This window comes from Gopherus flavomarginatus, chromosome 1 (assembly GCF_025201925.1).
Source record: "Gopherus flavomarginatus isolate rGopFla2 chromosome 1, rGopFla2.mat.asm, whole genome shotgun sequence".
Classification (NCBI taxonomy): domain Eukaryota; kingdom Metazoa; phylum Chordata; order Testudines; family Testudinidae; genus Gopherus; species Gopherus flavomarginatus.
In genome coordinates, this window is record NC_066617.1 from 304,727,461 (window position 1) to 304,747,029 (window position 19,569).

At 39.4% G+C, this 19,569-nt stretch overlaps 1 protein-coding gene across 6 annotated transcripts in view; it reads right to left on the bottom strand.

Annotated features, from left to right (window-relative positions):
- Window positions 1-2,236: 2,236 nt before the first annotated feature.
- PCDH17 (protocadherin 17) overlaps window positions 2,237-19,569 on the bottom strand; it is a 111,164-nt gene continuing 93,831 nt past the window's right edge. For 3 of the 6 annotated variants that reach the window (XM_050947306.1, XM_050947326.1, XM_050947295.1), the window contains 2 exons: window positions 16,056-16,130; window positions 2,237-6,861 (listed from right to left, as the gene is read on the bottom strand). In XM_050947306.1, coding sequence (XP_050803263.1) covers window positions 6,179-6,861; window positions 16,056-16,130 — 758 coding nt within the window. In that variant the 3' untranslated portion in view covers window positions 2,237-6,178. The remainder of the gene's footprint in view (window positions 6,862-16,055; window positions 16,131-19,569) is intronic. The other 3 variants (XM_050947336.1, XM_050947316.1, XM_050947356.1) reach the window with 2 other exon arrangements.

Here is a 19,569-nt window from a genome sequence, read left to right on the forward strand (position 1 = left end):
AGCCGTGTTAGTCTGTATCAGTAAAAACAACGAGGAGTCCTTATGGTACCTTAGAGACTAACACATTTATTTGGCCATAAGCCTTTGTGGGATATAACCCACTTCATCAGATGCATCAGTGACAACAGAGGCACTTTAGCTGATAATCTCCGTGTTAAATAGTGAGGGTTCTTGACTGCTCCCTTTCTCCACAGGTTAGCAAGAGCCCAAATTTGTTGACTACCAGGCCGTGCTGTAAGATCTACCTGTGGTTCGTGTCCTTATCAGGGAAAATAGAAAAGTCTTTGTGGACATATTACATTTCTGTGTGAATAAAAAAAACACCCAATCATATCTGCGTTAAAATACCTGTAGAAAAGAGGCATGCCTATAAGCATGTTTTAAAACAGACTCCACAGATTGATTCCAGCATCTATTAAGAAAGAAAGCTAACACTGTCTCCTAACCATTAAGGGAAACATTTCTCTTAATCTTGAATTTAACATATAGTGAGCGGAGTCATGTTAGTAAACAGAAGCAATGAACAAAGGGCAATATTGTGCTCCCTGTGTATCCCTCTGACACCACAAGCATCCTGGAAAATGTGACTCAAAAGGCTTAAAGATAGCTCATTAACTTCCTGATCCATTTCTGTGTGCACTACTGATACTAAACTGACCTTTTACAAGTCAGGTTACACATGTACTGCATAGGGCCATCTACCCATTACTGTTAGTGAAATTCTGCCTGTAGGGACATATAACTAAGTGAAAAAATATACTTTCAGCTGCTTTCTTGTCTCAGACATATAACGGTTGAGAACAGGATATTTGTCCCATGAGTGAACACCCAGAAGCAGCTATATGTGGTTGGCCTAGTGGGGATCTAACAATCTTTATGCAACAGATTGGCCACTTTCCAAATGAGAAATCAATGACACTGTATTCTGGGGTAAAGGGAAGCTAGGATGGTTTATTTCTCTTTGTTCTACATACAGTGTGTTCCCAGCCAAGCCCTGAATTACACAGAGTTCGTGACAGCAAGACAGCAAACATCCCCATGTCAAACAAGGACTTCAGGAGCATAAGGTACATTCTGGTAGGATTCTGCATAGACAGGGCTTGCTGGATTTTGGAATGCAGCCTGTGAGAAGACAAACGTATGCTGCAGAAAGCAGAGAAGAAAACAATAGGGGTTTTCTGTGTCCAGAGTAGTCAGTCAATTAGATGCAGGATGGTTTTGTTTCTGCATAATAGAGTTATAGAAGATATGGAATGAGTGAATAGCCATCTTGCCTGTAGGACTGTAAAGATCAGCCTCTGGTAATACAGAACCGAAAAGGACAAAAGACTATGCTAGAATAATCATGAGCTAGAAGTTGGGTATTTACAAATTTCTCCCTAATACCTGCAGTATCCTGAATGATCTAAATATGGCTCTGTCAAAAGCAAACACTATTCTCTTGTTGGTTGAAAATTCGTGGAAGAGGCTCCCCCAGAGCTCCACATATATCAACCTATTATCATTATGCCACATGGGTAACCACAGAAGACATCAAATTAGAGCACTTAAAAAAAGCCCTTTGGCATATCATGTGGTGAATTCATCTTGATGCAAAAACTGAATAAGTTACAGGCTAGTTAGGATCGTATATTTTGTCAACAACTCAAGCAGCCAGATTTAATACTTATTAACATTTTCCCCCCATTGCTTGTCATGTTGCTTACAGCAGAATATGAATAGAGATTATTTACCTCTGTTACCCAGGACATCAAGAAAGATTAACCCCGCACACTTCTCCAAACTCTACATCTTTTGGATTATTTTCCACATGTACACTTGAGCAGTGATTAGATCTTTCTTTCAAGGCTGACAGCCTTTGAGAACTGAGACCCTCATTTATAATACTTCTGGTGAGTTCACTTCAGTATAGTAAACCAGTATAGTAAAGTCCTATTACTGAAGCTCTATACTGTTGTAATAATAGCCTGTAGGGCTTCATCACATCAGCTGCTTAAAAGATAACCCTACTCAGCTTGATGAAAGGTCTTCACCACTTTCCTGTTGAGAGAAAACGGTTACACATTTCTAATAAATGAAGCAGGAACTGTCATTTTTTTGGCAAACTGTTAACAAGTTGTAACAGCCGCATTGCCACAAGTTGCTTTTCCAAAGTAATTACCATCAGGCTCCCTGTGGTATGCAGTGTTTAACACATTTCTTTTCTGTTAATGAATGCAAGAGCAGGCAACACCACTATTAGTAATTGCTTTTTATTCGTAGTCCTCATTTTCCAGATAGGTCACATTAAACACAGCCATTAAACAATAGCGGTTGAGATAATCCATACAATGTATGCTGCTTTTGTTTGGTTTTTTTTAGTGTTGTTCACTAGTCACTTGGTGCAGCTCTTAGCCATATGGGGAGACAAAGGTTGATAAATGTGAACTGCCAACCTGTGGAATAATGGGGCCAGAGAAGTCAAGACCTTAATCAGGTTTCATTCAATTACACTTCAAATCAACAAATCTTGATAGCCAAAACTCCCATTGGAATTAATGCACTGATAAATGCTGCCTGATGTCAAAAGAATGTAATTAGACAATAATGAGTGGGCGTATAATATGCCAGACTTCAGACTACATGTTGACCTCAGCATTTCTACTCCATTAGGCAACAAACAGCTGGAAAGCCAGTTTGAATAAAGCATTGAGCTCCATCACTAGCATCTGCATGCCTTTTTATGGTCATATTTCTAAAAGGACAATCTCATGTGTGCACTAATGGCAAATCACATTTCAAGAGAAGTTCTCTTCTGCTGGACAGGCCTAGAAAAAAGTAAATTTTCAAACTGATTTTGAATTCAGTTGTTTATGATTTGGTTGGTCAACATTTTCTGAAATCACAGGAAATGTTACTCTATTATTTGCTTAGGTTAATATACAAGTGGCATAGACATCCATTCCTCTTCACTCATATTTCATGCATCTTTATTAGTTGTTTAATGGATTTCCCCTTGTAACAATAATTATTTTTACAACTGTCTGGTGGAAGTTTTCATTTAGTATTAAAAGTCACTTTTAAAATCTGCCTTATGCATGCAAAAAATGCAAGAAATAATCCCTGGGTTTTAGTTTTAATTGCTGGGTTGTTTCCAGTTGTTTGCAGGGAGGCTGAGGGCTAGACAGTTATATTTTACTTCTCCCATGTGTGGTATTTCCTTCACTTAATCACAAGATGCTAACTTAACCCTCAAAACCTTCCCCCACATAAACTTTATCAGTTGATCATGATGTATCAACAGCAGTGGCAGGTGACTCCTAAATTATGAAGCAGATATCATATTATGGAATACCCTCATTGGAAGCAATATGCCAGAGTTCTGCAACACAAGGCAGTTGCTAGACAAATTAAATAAAAGCAAGATTTGCTAAACTCAGCTATAAAGCTGTGAGTCATGAATTCCAAATTACCTCAGACTGGTAAATAAATAATCACTACTAAATACAGATAATGTGTTAAACAGCTCAAGCTAGTAAATAACTAGTGACAGAGAGCCTTAAGGTAAATTTCTTTTACACTGGCACGGCCCTTTCTCAGAATGTTGTGTTTTTATGTCTTCAGACACATACAATGAATTGTACTATTGGTTTCTGAGTGTTAAAATTGTTTACAAAATACAGAAGCCTCCGTCACTTGACTACATTTACATACTGACTTAGCTTTAGCTGAATAATAGATCTCATTAGCTAAACTAAAAGCTTGGTGCCCATAAACTTAAGTGATGGGCACCATGGAAATAAGGATAAAAGACAGACAAAACAAAAAGGGATTCTCTCTGGAATTTTAGCTATCAAGCAAAATCAACTTTGAATCTCCTGGCAAAATAATACTGTAGAACACAGATAACAACACATTTTAGATACACAAATTGTCCAAAATATGGAGAGTAGCTTGATAAAACATGTACAATATCCTTTGACTACATATGATAGTAGTCTTTCAGTACAATGGAAGTTGAGAGCAAACTTTTGGAATGGCTGGTTTTCAAGAACCAAAGACAATTCATTGTAGGACTGACTAGATGAGAACACCTTTTTCACGGAATACACAACATCACAGGCAGGTGTTGGTCAGCTTTGTTTCTTGAACTGATTAATATTATTTAAGTATGGCCTTGTGGGATCTGAAATGGCCAACCTGAATTAAATTCACTCTTTTAAATACATGTAAAGATATGACAGTTTACATTTAGTGTAATCCAGATCCACATTTTTCTGTAACTGTTTCATGGTGCTATGTCATAGAGAGTATTTAAAATACCCAGAGGAAAATGTTAGTCTAAACTTTTCCTCTGCTGCTTCTTGTGCTTGTGCTAGTTTCATTTTAAGTAATTATTTAAATGTGTATTTTTTTCAACTTTCATCTAGAAGCAATTTTGAAGTTTGCCAAACACTGTTAAAAAGGGTTGAAGTTAAATACAGGAATGAGGGTGTGTGTGGGAGAGAGAGAGAGATTCTCTTGCAAATTATTCCAACAAGATGATAACAAAGCAACTTAAAATAATAGTTAAAAAAATAAATAAAAAATAAGCAGTCCGCACCCTGAATCTTTGTAAACCATAGCACTTTCCAAGAAACCAGAAAAAACAGTGTTTGTACCACACAGGCTCTGACACATTTTTATACTCTATGAACTTAACAGTAGCATAAAACGTGAAATATTAGGATCAGTTGTGATTTCAACCAAGAATGTGTTACCTAAACAGACTATCTGCATATGTGCTTGGAAAAAAACAAGGAGGTTTCAGGTGTTGGTTCAAGTGTAATTTTTGTTATTAAACATGGGTTTGCAATAGAAGGACTTGCACATAACCATGACTGATAGTTGTATTTGTAGGCCGTTCAGTTAGCTCCATCAGCTCACTCAAACACATTCTGAACAGATTATGTACTGAAGTACTTTGTAGACCATACATTAAACAAGAGACTTTGCTCTGAGGCACTGCTTCCCACACTCCATGGGGAAAAGGAAGCAGGAGAAAACAAAACTCATAGAGTTCGACAGCTACTGAGGCAACACTTGCCATTTACAATATAAGCCCAAATATTTTTGCAACACAACTATATATTAATTTAATAAAATACACAATATAGCTCTTATACACTCAACAATTTGGCTCATATGCACTGAATCTGCAATAAATCAATAAAAATATGTCATTTGATGTAAACACATTGAATCTTCTTACATTTGCACATTTAAATGGTCATGTAATTTGTGTAGATGTCTAAGACATTTTCACTTTCCTGAGCTATTTTAGTGTCCACAAATTAATAAAAAAGTGTTAATAATGTTATTTTGTTTCATGTATTACTGTTCAAAGGTAACAATTTTTGCGAACTCATATTATACCTCAGGTTTGTTTCTAACTTAGTGCTAACTATTTATATTTTTGTCGGACACTAAAATGCTAAATAGGCATTAAAACCTTTTTTTTTCTTTTTATCAAGTGAATTAGCTTATGTGTGTGCAGGACAAAATGGACTATAACATTTTACATTTAACTTTAATATGATATGAGTTGTGTTACTAACGACTAGGATATGTTTTGTTGAATAATGATCTGGAATGATTTTTGTTTGTGTTTTTGTTTCATTTTTTGTGGCAGATAACTTTATACAGAAATGTTTACCACAAATGAATGTTAATGTTTGGTGTAGCTTGGACTACTACAAAATCTTTTTTAGGACTTTCAGTAGAAGTCTGTGGTGACTGCTGGAAATCCACCACAGATCAGAATGATTCAACCCTGCTTTTCATGGGGTTTATAGGTAAACAGTAAAGTCAGCATCAACTATTGAGGACAGTCTTAAAATATCAGACGTAGTTCTAGTCCTCATTTCTCATACCTTCCTATCAGATTGTCAAAATGGCACTGTCTTTCCTTCTTTCTCTTGGTTCTTAATGTACTTCACACTGTCCTAATGAAAGTTTGGTCAAAATGAAACAGTATTTTATGTGAAAAAGAAAGAGCAGTGAAAAGAACATACTTGTGGGCACTTCAGACGTTCACTAAAAGCCTTAAAGCAGCATTGGTCTTCCTTCATCCCTGTAAAACTGTTATAACCAGGGGCGATCTTTTATTTTTCTCCAAATAAGCAGAAGAGGCAAGTAAGTGCCAGCCTACACTTTTTTTTCACTTCCTCACAGCTACAGGGTCATTTCCACGACAGTCCTGTAAAAGCTTGTCAATTTCTCTCACAACTTCCTCTGCGTCCACTGACTCTCTCCCTAGATCCCGATTTGAGCGGTCTAACTGCTCCAGAACAGAGTCCATCTCACTTGAGTCTCGGCTCACTCGGGAATGTACATCTGCAAAGACCCTAGCCATCTGATCTGATGCAATGAATGGAGTGTCTCTTGACTGTTTACTAGGTGATAGATACTGACTGTCAGTTGACAAGTACTGGCTGCTTGGTTCAGCCAAGGCTCCTGATTTCACTTCACAACCATCCAGTGGTCCTTTTGTTGAGGTGCAAGGCTCAATGCATGTCTTGGTTGGGCTGCTCGATGCTGAGGGAACCTCCTGAAGAAGAGGACTCAGGGCACGTTTGGCTTTTAAATAAGGTTTAACATTGGCAATGAGAATAGTGTGCTCTCGCTTGTCTTTCCCAAATGTACAAAAAGTCTTTTTCCCGGTGGGATTCACAGTTTCGTAAGTCTCAGTCTCAACATTAGCTTCAACTGTGGGTACAAAGAGATTTGTGCGATAATCTGCATTTTCAGCCTGATTGGTTGTAGGGAACTGTGGCATCCAACACCTGTCAGAATGACCGAGTACTCTGCATTCATCTGTGCAATTAACACACTCTTCTTGTTCTGTAAAGCAAATGAGAAAAACAACAACTCACGTTATTAGAGTTTCCTTTAAACTAATACAGAGGCTACGATCAGCTCTCAGTTTGGCTTGTCTGACCTCTGATTTCTTAATTATGGAAAAAAAGGAATAATTAAAACATTTCAGGAGGACTGCATAAACTAACTGGTTGAGACAATATATTTACTTAACTCTATTTCTCTCACTATTAAAGCATTCACATAGCCCAAAGGAACTAAAAAGGGGTCATTAGAGAATCATTCTCAGTAGAATTGAGCTTCATCTGTAAACTAATCTGCTGTAGAAATCTTTCAGTCTTTGTTCTGTAGAACTCATCCTAGAAAAAATAGTGAACAGTACTTAAGAAACTCAAAAGGCATTATCAGGATTAATTTTTCAAATCAAATAACTGAGCAATGACTGGCTCTCTGGAAGTACAAACACTTCATAGAAATCAGCTAGCTGAGTTTTCATTTTTGTCACCTCCATTTTATTTGTAATTTCTATGCTGGGTGACAGTCATGAAATAAAAAGATTTTCTTAAAAAGCCAGCTCTTCCTGCTGAGAATAGAGAACTGGAATTTTCCATCTGTATGGTTCAGTATAAGCTTGTCAAAAATGCATACTGCTATTTTATTAGACATGAGAATGGATCATGTAATCAGTTTCCTCCTTTTTTGTTTTGGTGAAAGCAGGTGAAAATGGATTTGTTCAATACATACAATTTGGAAGAATGATAAGCCTTGACACACCATTTGAATTGATAATGCTTTCAGTTAGGATTTTTATATTTCTATTTTATCAAAGAGATAATGGAATATAGCTAAATAAAGCATTTTTGTTCACTGCATTTTTAAAGACTAAATGTGAAAATTTCTGGTCCTACAATTCAATTCAAAGGCATACATAAGAACTTTGAGCTAGATTAATGGAGGGACTAACGGTTACCACACCTAACTTTTAGGCACCTTACTGCTCAGAGGAATCCACAGCCTCAAGTTAGGCACCTAGGCTTCCTGTACAGTGCATAGGTAAAAGAGAAATAGGTGCTGATTGTGGTCCCCTTATATCTTTCAGCCCACTGGTTAGAGCACTTAACCAGGATGTGAGAGACCCACATTCAATTTTCCTCACTGCCTGATGCAAATAAGGAACTTGGGTCTTCCCCATCTCAGGAGATTACCTTAACCATTGGGCTATGACTTATTCTGGGGCAGGTTTCCTTCAGTCTCGCCTGTTGAATGACTCTATAGTCCAGTGGTTACGGCACTCACCTAGGAGGTAGGAGACCCATCCCTGTTCTCAAATGCCTAGTTAATTAAACCAAGCAGCACAGATCCAACAAGACAGACTGAGAGAAGCCTATCTCAGACTACACCCTAACGCAATGGCTAGGGCACTCTACTGGGAGATGGAAGAACTATGTTGAGATTCCTTCTCCATACAATGCAGAATGAAGAATTGAATTGGATCTACCACATCCCAGCTGAGTGTTCTAACCAGTGGGCTAAAAGTTAAAGGGCACCACCAGCAGCTGTTTTGTGTGGGTTTAGGTGTTCTCTGAGAATGCCTACTGGATTGTATTCCACAGGCAGGATAAGCAGGGGAACACCTAGTCTGAGCATTCTGCTGGGGCTTCGGCATGAAATAGGTGTCTAGAATGGGACAGCTGTGTGCATGCTCCCTGGCAGAAATGTAGGTGCCCTAGGGGACTGTAATGATGGAAATTCAGGCACCTACAGAGGTGGGTGGCAGGTGAGCAGTGGTTTTGAGTATCTCAATGGTAACGAAATGTCAGACTTAGACCCTAAATCAGGCTCCCAAGCTGCGGCCCGCATGCGGTCCAAAATTGGCACACAGCCACAGGCCACGTGTGTGCTAAACGCCGCTGGGCCCACGCGATGAGATCTGGGGCCCTTGCTCCGCTCCTGGCCTCACTCTGTGGAGAGGTCTCTAGGTGGGAGGCACTGTGTTTGTGGGGGGGGGTTGAGGGGGAGGGAGAGCGCTGTGGTTCTCAACCTGCAGCCCAGGTAACACATTGTGGGCCGCATGAAAAACAGGTTGAAAACCACTGCCATAAATCCTCTGGAGAACCTATCCCATTCTGCTTAAAAAAATGTATTTTGGCTGGTCATCTTGAGCCAAACCAATTATTTTTGGACTGTAGTTCTTCACCCCCGAACTCCACTTTGTGAATGACTCCAGCTCTATGTCAGGAGGCTAGAAAATTTCAGAAATACCCTTTGAATCCCTTATTAAGGGATTCTTGATTGTAAGGGGAACTACTGCCCATATTCTCAGTACTCTCCAGCTAATACTGAGAGAGTAAATATCAGATGTCTTGAGTCCCGGGTTTTCTGTACACTGTTCCTCAGCTGCTAAGAACTTCCACCCACTAAAGTAGCAGACAGGCCTCCAAATCATTATGGTTTTTTAAAGAATTTGGTAGCTATATAAATGTTTAGACCTGGAATTCCAGCTGTACTAAAAAGATTGAGATCCTGATATATGTATACGTGCGCACACATACGTATACACACACACACACACACAAAAGGTCTTGATCCTGAAAAATGTTGAGCACCTGTAACTCTTACTGACTTAATGTCAAAATGTATTGCAGGTGAACTGCACCTATCAGGATCAGACAATAACTATTTAATAATCTTAGAACATACATCTCTATGTATTAAATATATACACACAAACTACACAAATCCACGCACAGATAAAAACACAGAGAGGCATCTAGCAGAATCGAATACTATAAAACAGCATTAATCATTTTCACTTCAAAAAAAATCAGACATATGACTGAAGCGTGAGCTAAGTTTAATTAAAGCTGTGCTAAATCACTTTATAGTAAAGTAATTTAATTTATGGTGAGAGAGTTAACCTAGATATATTATTAATAATCATTTACAGAGTACTGCGAATTCATGCAGTGCTCTACACATGTTCTTGACCCCAAAGAGCTTAAAATCTAAGACTGACAAAAGAAACAAACATGAGACAGAGTAAACTGCTATAGGGGGAAAAGAGTGTGGAGAAATTCTTGACGAACAGAACATAGCAGGAAGGATTTATGGAAAAAAATAGTAGAGGATCTCTGAAGAACAAGAAGTTGGACACTCTTCTTAGTGTATGGGGAATGGCGTAAAGTAAAGATGGTTAAAAGCGGGGAGTATAAGAAGAAAATGAAGAGAGCATACCAAAAAAGTGCTGGCAAGAGCTTAAAGACTGGGGTTGAAGTTTGTGATGCCTATTTTTATCCTGTATTAATGAGATGGCATTAGTGCCCATATGTGGTGACAATTGCTTGGTGATAAAAATGCAGAGCCACACAGATAAATTATATTCCTCTTACACCTGCATTTCACCAGTTAGTCAATCTCTATCAGTACTGCTTGAAAATTTCAACTCCCTTAGCAGCTTCAAAAGAACCAAATGAAAAATAAATGGCTGGCCAAAAAAAGAGAAAAAATCCTGAAACAAATCAAACAACATAAAACGTCCATCACCTGCTAGAGCATGGTTTCTCAAACTGGGGTCCGCGGACCCATGGGGCTCAGCAAGGGTCCTCCAGAGGGTCCACCAGCCCCACTGATCAACTCGTCCCTCTCCCTCCCTCAATTCTTCTCCCTCCCAGCTGTTCAACGGCATGCAGGAGGTGCTGGGAAGGAGCAGAGATGGGGCACGCTGGGGGAGGAGGCGGAATTATGTCTGGGGCCACCAGCCTCACTGATCAACTATTCCTCTTCCCTCTCTCAATTTGTCTCCTCCCTTCCAGTGCCTCCTGTACGCCTTGGAATGGCTGTTCAGCGGCGTGTACAAGGTGCTGGGAAGGAGGTGGGGGAGCGGGGACGGGGTGCGCTCGGGGGAGGAGGCGGAATCATGTCCAGGGCCACTGCCTCTGCTGATCAACTCCTCCCCCACCACCCTCCCAGTGCCTCCTGCATGCTGGGGAACAGCTGTTCAGCGGCATACAGGAGCCTCCAGGAAGGAGGGGGAGAAGCAGGGACGGGGTGCACTAGGAGGTGGTGAAGAAGAGAGGCAGGGGTGGAGTGGGAACGGGAAAAGGTGGAGCAGGGGTGAGGCTTTGGGAGAAGGGGTGGAATGGGGGGCTAGGCCTGAGATGAGCAGGGGTCATGGGATCTGCAAAAAAAATTAAATCAAAATGGGGTTCTCGGGTTGTTAAAGTCTGAGAACCACTGTGCTAGAGAATATTCTTTTATTTTTCATCCCATACAATGGCATATGCCTTTCCAAATGATGCCAGTCAGGGTTAGAGCAGTAACAGATAGAGTGACGTGTGAATCAGCAATATTTTTGGTTTGCTGGCCGAACTGAAAAAAAAAAAACATGTTTCAAGTTGAAACAAAAGCTATTTGGTTTTCTGGGTGAAACAAAAAATCCTGAAAACAAAATAAAAAATCATTTTGGGTTGAATTAAATGTTTTGTTCAAAGTCAAAGAAAAATCTGGGCTGTGGGAAACCTTGCTTCAAGTTCTTACTCTGTCCTATCTGGTAGAGATTTGAACTTGTTAGATCAGTGGTCCCCAACGCGGTGTCCGCGGGCGCCAATGCGCCCACATCCTGGACCCTGGGAGAGCACAGGTAAGCATTGCCCAGAGCCCTCATCTCATACTGCACCCCAAATTCCAGCCCTGCACTCAAACTCTTGCTGTTGCTGGAAGGCGTGGAGGCCCTAGATTTCCCCAGCAGCAGTCAGTGAGGCTAGCCCCGGGGCAGCCTCAGCTGCTTGGGCAGCCCTGAGGTCAGCTGCACCAGCCACTGGAGAAGTCACGGAATCCATGACTTCTGTGATCTCCATGACAACCTCACATCCTTATCTATAGTTAACATTCCGTAAGTGTTCCAATCTAAACAATATTTTCAGTTTTATAATTTTTTTGGTCTTTTAACTCTTGGGCTGAAATCTGGCTGTTCTGTTCTGTTCTAAGGATTACTTTTAAAAAAATAATAATGTTTCAGCCATTTTTGAGAATGGGAATTGATAACTTTCATATATGGAAGTTGTATTTTTTTCTCATTGCCTCCCATTTTCAAAAATGGATGAACCAGTTGTACTTATTTTTTTTTAAAACAGTAGTCCTTGGACTGAGAACAATCCATTCAAAGATAAAAGACCAAATATATAATAAGACTGAAAACAAAATGGAACACTTATGAAATGTTAACTATAGGTCTTGCTGTGCATTCTGTTAACTATAGGTCTCACTGAACGCTCTGTCTGTAACTAGGATATCTTGCAAATTCACGGATATCCATTTTATATCTGCAGATATTCGCATCCGCAGACGTGAACTATTTTTGCTGATTGGGGATGGATGCGGATCCAAATTTTATATCTAAATCCCTACAAATTTTGTATCCATACAGGGCTTTATCTGTAACGTATAGAAAAAAACCATGTGGCTGAGATTTTCAAAGCTGACTAGTGGGCTTCAACATGAGTTATGTGGCTAAGATCCCTAGTCAGCTTTGAAATTGTCAACCTTTATGAATACATGTGTGTGCATACATATAAGTGTTTACATACATATATGTGTAACTATTACACACTATTTGTCCCTCATCAATAAAGTACACAAAGAAAAATCTATGATCCATTAGACTTGGCGATCCCTTTAAATAAAATTAATACTTATCTTTATATATCATATTTATCTTTCCCCTCTAGTTTCCTGAATTGGCTAAAGCTATTTTTATACTTGCATTCATATTTGCAGTATTGACTAACCTTCCATTTCTGTTCTCTGGACATCTTAGCACTGACTGAATTAAATATGAAGCAAAAAAAGGAGAGAACAGTTTTGTGAGGAAAAAAATACAAGTTGACCTTGAAGGGAAAACCACCAGCAGTGCATGAGTTTTTGCATTACATTGCTGAAAATCTGTAGCTTTTTACTTCACTCTTTTATGTCACATCATAGGAAGAAGATTTGGACTATTGATTATCATATATTATAAGCTGCTCACCTCACCATTAGCCTGTAATTTTGACTGCTGCTGCTAGCAGACAGTGAAGAAAATCGAACAGCCACTTTTGTACTAGCAGCAGAAATTATAAACACAAAGTGAACTATCACCACCAAGGGCCAAATTAGTATTTATGAGAAAACAGAATCAATTTAAAGGTAAAAATAAATATATAAAATAGGTCATATGCAGAATTGTACAGCAAGATGCACTGGAAGGGGGATATGCACCATTGGTCTTTATCTCTACTCGTCTACCTCCTGTTGAAAATAAACCCTTAACAGTCCAAGTGTGTACAATAAACAGCAGCAGCCTGGAGACTTTCCTCAATCTCCGGAGCTTTAAGAGTAAACAATCAGAAGTGCTGTATGCACTTTAGGGAGAACAAATCCTAAAATAACCTGCTAAATTATCAACCATAGAAAGAAAAGGAAACAAGCTACCTGGCAAATGATAGTCACCTAGATTGGAAATCTGTAGCAGAAAGAGAGCTAAAATAGCCCAGGATGAAGTCATGATGGCAAAATGCAGACTGTACAATATAAGATATATATCTGAGCAAAAATATGCTACATCTGACAACTGTTTTAAGCTACAGCAAAAGCCAATGCAAAAAATGGTCATTTGAGCTAACCTTAAAATGAAAGATGAACTTCTGTGGTTCTTTCTCTAATTCCTTACTCTTTCCTCACAGTCTTCATAAAAGAGAATAAAATAAAAACAGTGCCATAGTTCTCTTTACATCACAAATACACTGCACTACAATGATAACTAATTAGTGGGTTCATATTGCTGACTTCTTTCATACGGCTAAAAAATGGGAAATTATAATTTGACTCATTAATTCTTAAGTGTCTTCTTTTTTATCTCAAGGTGAATTTAATATAATTAAATTTTTTTGCTTCTAACAATGATTCAGTGTAGCTAACCTAACTTCACAAATATGGTTTCACTTGGCTCTTAGATGTCTATTTTAAATTACTTTAAAAATAAAAGACCAAACATAAAAAAAACAATTGCCAAGAAACATCTTATATGCTATGTTTATAATCTCAAGGTCACTACAGTTTGTGTCAAATTATTGTACATAATGTAATAGTGTATGTTCATATTTGTGTGTTTATGTATGTATGCTGACTTCACTTACATATAAGAAATTATATAAAATCAAACAAAACAAAACCACAGTACCCAAAACCACACTTGAATGAGGCAAACAGGATTTGGCCTATTATGCCTTATATTGGCTGACTTGGTAAATGATAGCTCACATGCATTCTTTGCCTAAAATTTCATTCTCGTGGCATTTAGCATGTGTAGCTATGCATCACCATATAGGCATATCGCAGGACTACAAAATAGATAAATAGATTTTGTAACACTACATATTACATTTACATATTGGATAAGTAAAGGAAGAACACTTACTTTTCTACCATTTATGGGCAGTGAATTAAGATGTCAATAATTTTGTTAATATATGTTTTTACAGTCTTGGTGGATACTAGCATATGCTCATCAGTCTTACATATTAATATGCTTTATTCTTTTTCCTCTTCTTTCAAATAACAGCTGATCTCCTGGATAGCTGGAGGGAAAACCTGGTTCCGCCAAAATCAATGAAAGTTTTGCCACTGAGCCAAAATTTCACCTGTTTCCTATCTTCTCTGGATACTGCCACACTCATGTTTTACCTTGTTCACCTTTATAAATGCTAAAGATAAAAAAAATCCAATCCTACAAATCCTTAATGGTATGCACAGTCCAGCTAAGTCAATGATACTGCTCTTGTGAGCAGGGCTATTCAAATGAGAAAGGGTTTACAGGACTCGGCCCAAAAGTTTATATCTACCTGTTCTTAATGCATGATAATGCTATTACAGTCCACCTCTTGCTCATGAAATGTTCCCCTTTCTACTGCATTACGAAGTGAACAACAAGAATGTGTTTTTTGAGCTTTATTACATATTAAGTGGGGAAAGATTTGTCTTTGGGTGCATGCACAAAGTTCACACTGACTTTTCTGGAAGTTGAACTCATTTGACCCTGGGTTTTGTATACTCATTACTGAAAATAGTTACATATAGAACTCAAAAATGAAATAACTACAGGACTCTTGAAATCACACATATTTTCAGTCTAGTTGCATACAAAATTATGCAAAGTGAAAAATCAGCATTTACTTTAGACCAATAGAATGCAATAACTTTTATGTACTATTTTAATATTTTAGTCAAAATATTAAAATAGTACATAAAAGTTATTGTGTTCTATTGAAGGCCTATATTTATGTACACATAGGTATAAATGGCTGTACACTTAATTGTATATATTTTCCAAAAAGAGATATTAGTAACTCTCTCTTTTCTGATCAGAAAACCTTCTAGAATTAATATGAAACCTTAATTAATATGAACCTTCTAGAATTAATATGAAATTGTGTCTCGCTTTTAATTTGAGGGAGGCAATTACCTTTACTCAAAAATGTTGTCACCTGAAAGAACTATTTATCAGTAGGCATCTATTAGAGACAAAAAATAATGGCTTCTGTGACATGCCCTAAACATTAGGGTTATATGACACTTCTGATGAGAACAATCAACTAAAGTACTACTTCTGAGGTTGGATTCCTGTTTAATTACAATTGCTTTTGACATAAATAAGCAGAGGTAAACAAATAATTCTCTGCACATGCTTGCATTTATTAAACCGAGCTGTTTGCAATCTGCATATTTATATTGGCTTGTCTGTTTAAAGGCTTCTTTCAGTTAGGCAAAGCAATTTGCTTACATTAGAACGATGATTGACAGTAGAAACAAAATGGATTCCCATTTTTTTAAACCTCTTAACTCTTGTGGGCTTTTCTTCTGATATTACAACTATCAATACTTGAGGATTATTACCCTTATACAGAGTTTCCCTCTAGTTTTCAAGGAAACAGGGTAAGGGAAGGATATTTCTAACATTGATATGGTATAAAATATTAGAAAGGCAATTAAAAGGTGGTGGGCCAGTATATTTAGTCCTAGTTCATCACTGCTGTGTTAGTCCATAAACATTTAAAAAATAATGCAGGGCTGAGAGGATTATTACATACAGTACATTAAAATATGCTTTGAAACGTATGAAAGAGCTAGTGTCAGTCTTACATATTTTTAGAGGCAGTGCAAAAATAAGAAAATGTACTTGTTACCTGAAAATTTTCCTTCCTCACAGCGGGCTGGTCCACAGATCCCAACAATGGGTCTTTGGCCTCTGCCTTGCTGTTCTGGAGGCAAATCAGATCTGTGAGTCACAGACAGAGATAGGCTCCACTTTCCCAAAGCCTACCAATGTGAACACTTCCTCAGTAGAAAAATACTATCTAAACCTGAGGGGGGTAAAACATGTGGTCCTGGCACCACTTGTGGCCCCTGAGACTCTAAACTGTGCTCCCTTGAGGGTGACGACATTGCTAAGAACATTTATAGTTGACTGTGAATTGATAATGTGTTCCCTGAGACATATCTTGTGCAATTTGTCAGTTGAAGAGCTTAAATCAATCCTCCCACTCTGCAGTGGGGGCAAGGGGATCAGTTTCTCATGTAGCCCCAGGAACAGCTCTGATAGCTGGCCACCTGCTGCACCAGAGGAAAGGGAAGAGAGAGTCTTTCTGGATGCTCCATGGTACCTGCTTCCCTACCAGGGTTTGGGAGCCCCAAGTGAGCAGGATAAGAGGTCAAGTGGTTCTGTATGAGCCTAGAGAAGTGTTTAGAAAAGGATATATCCCCTCTTTCACACAGGACAGCTCAAGAAAGGGAAAAAAGAAGTAGAAAACCAGCCACCAATTTTGGATCCCTAGTTCTCTGCCCCTGTACCAACCCTGAGAGGGGCTAGAATCTGCTTTAATTTGCTGACCAAGGGACCAAATGCCAATTGCGGATAGACAGAGCATAGCACATGCTGGCTCTCCCCAATCCCATCACCAAAATACTCCCTGAGCCAGGGCTGGAGGGAGGAAGATACAAGAGCCAGCTATGCCAGCTCTATGCTTGCTGAGGAATTCCTCACACTAAGGAAATCCCCAGCAGAAGACTTGCTGGTGGTTTACTTGCTTAAACAATTGGCCTAAACTGATAAACTATTAGCATTTAAACTGTGAATATAGTGACTCCTTGTTGTAAAGCCCAAGAGCTGTTTCCTGGAAAAGAAGAGAAATATGACTGCAGTAATTAATAGGACAGATCTGTAGATCTGTTAGAAAGAACATTTTCAGATTAACACATTTTCCTATTCTTTGTCAAAGGCAGGTCCGTAGATCATACAATGGGATTTTATCAACATTATTCCAATGAGATGGGATTGCTCTAGTTCAGAAATTTACTTGAATTTGTATAATTATTTACCAATAATTCATAAAATTCAAATGATCTTTTATGTTCTGTTCATATCTATTGTGGTAGTCTTTAGGAGCCCAGTCAAGATCAAGGCCCCATTGTGCTGGACACCATACAAACAAATAGTAAAAGCCAGTCCCTGCTCCAAAGAATGTACAGTTTAGTTAGAGTGAAGAGGCAACAAGTGACTATGAGAAATAAAAGAAAAGAATGAGGGAGGACAGACAAAGGTAATGAAAACATGATCATACTCTTGATCCTTCCTGTCTCTGACTGACACACAATCAAGCACCAGTCGTTAGCTTTATATTACCACATTAACTATTTTTCATAAACTATCAATTAGCTTAATACACAGTCTTTACAGCGATAGCCAGAAGAGAAGCCTTTTGCTTTGTAAACTGAGATACACCATCTTAAAAGTTTGGGGATGGCAGATAGTTTTAAAGGACATGTCTGACTGCTATGTGGCGTTGGTGACATGGTGGCTCTCTGAAGGATTCTCTCTTGTTTATATACCTGTTTCAACAACCCTGCTGTCATCCAGAGTATGTCATCACTTCTCTTTGATTGTGATAGACTGAAGTCAGTAGGTTTCTGTGAGGGAGAATGGGTTTGCCTATTGCAGGATCATTGCATTAAAGTTTGTCAATAGGTACTCAATCTTTTATACATGGTAGACTATGACAAAGAGACATGGCCTCCCTCAGAGATTGACAAGGAGGGACCACAACCGCCCCTTGGGTTGCAGAGCCAGGAAGGTCACTCCTGCCCTGCCGGAAGCTGAGAGGTGGGACAAGAAGCAGAAGTATAAAAGACAGGTCCTGCAGCTCAGTTGGGCTGGAGCCACTGAGGGAGACAGATATGTGCATTCCGCTTCCTGCTGGAGCCTGAGGAAGACCCTGGCCATAACAAAGATTTTCCAGAGCTGCGGGTCTACCAAGATGAAGAGGAGCTTCTGGGAATGCTGCTCGCCACCTACTGCAGGGAGATGGAGGACACCCATAGAATGGAGGTACACATCAAGAGGAAAGTAGGAAGTAGCCCATGAGACATAGATGACAGTCTGGTTGGGCTTTGGCCTGATACTAGGTCAGCATGTTGTGGGAAAAGACCCACTGACGGACCACTTCACCACTGTTATGGCCTTGGGCTGAGACACGGGCCCCTCATCGCCTGCTACCCCAACCCTCGGGCAGCAGCCTCCACACTGTAGACCACATGGCCTGCATTTGTCTGAAGTCTGCCAAAGTCAGGATGCCTGACTGTTGCTGCTCTGCCCTGACGGCAGGCCAGAGCCCCTCACTTGGTGGTGCCCCTGTCATAAACAGATAGCTAAGGGTTAATGTCTCTTTCACCTGAAGCACCTGACCAGAGGACCAATCAGGAAACCGGATTTTTTCAACTTTGGGTGGAGGGAATTGAGTGTCTAGGGTCTTTGTTTCTGGCTGCCTGCTTCTCTGAGCTTTGGAGAAGTAGTTCTACTTTCTAGTCTTCTGTTTCTAAGTGTAAGGACAAAGAGATCAGATAGTAAGTTCTATGGTTTCTTTTCTTTGGTATTTGCATGAATATAAGTGCTGGAGTGCTTTGATTTGTATTCTTTTTGAATAAGGCTGTTTATTCAATATTCTTTTAAGCAATTGACCCTGTGTTGTATTATCTAATACAGAGAGAACATTTGGATGTATTTTTCTTTCTTTTTATATAAAGCTTTCTTTTAAGACCTGTTGGAGTTTTTCTTTACTGCAGGGAAATTGAGTCTGTACTCACCAGGGAATTGGTGGGAGGAAGAAATCAGGGAAGATTTGTGTGTTGAATTGCTAGCCTGACTTTGCATTCCCTCTGGGGGAATAGGAAAGTACTTTTTGTTTTCAGGATTGGGAACAGAGAGGGGGAGTCTCTCTGTGTAGTTTCACAGAGCTTGTGTCTGTGTATCTCTCCAGGAGCACCTGGAGGGGGGAAGGGAAAAAGGATTATTTCCCTTTGTTGTGAGACTCAAGGGATTTGGGTCTTGGGGTCCCCAGGAAAGGTTTTTCAGGGGGACCAGAGTGCCCCAAAACACTCTAATTTTTTGGGTGGTGGCAGCAGGTACCAGGTCCAAGCTGGTAACTAAGCTTGGAGGTTTTCATGCTAACCCCCATATTTTGGACGCTAAGGTCCAAATCTGGGACTAAGGTTATTACAGCCCCACCCTGCCAAAGGGCTTGAGCACCTAGAGTCGATGCTGCTTGGCCAGCTCAGGTGGCCTTAGCTTTAAAGACACAAATTTTCCTCTGAGTGAGTGCTGCAAAAAGGGTGTGACTATGAGGAAGCATGGCCTCCCTCGGAGAT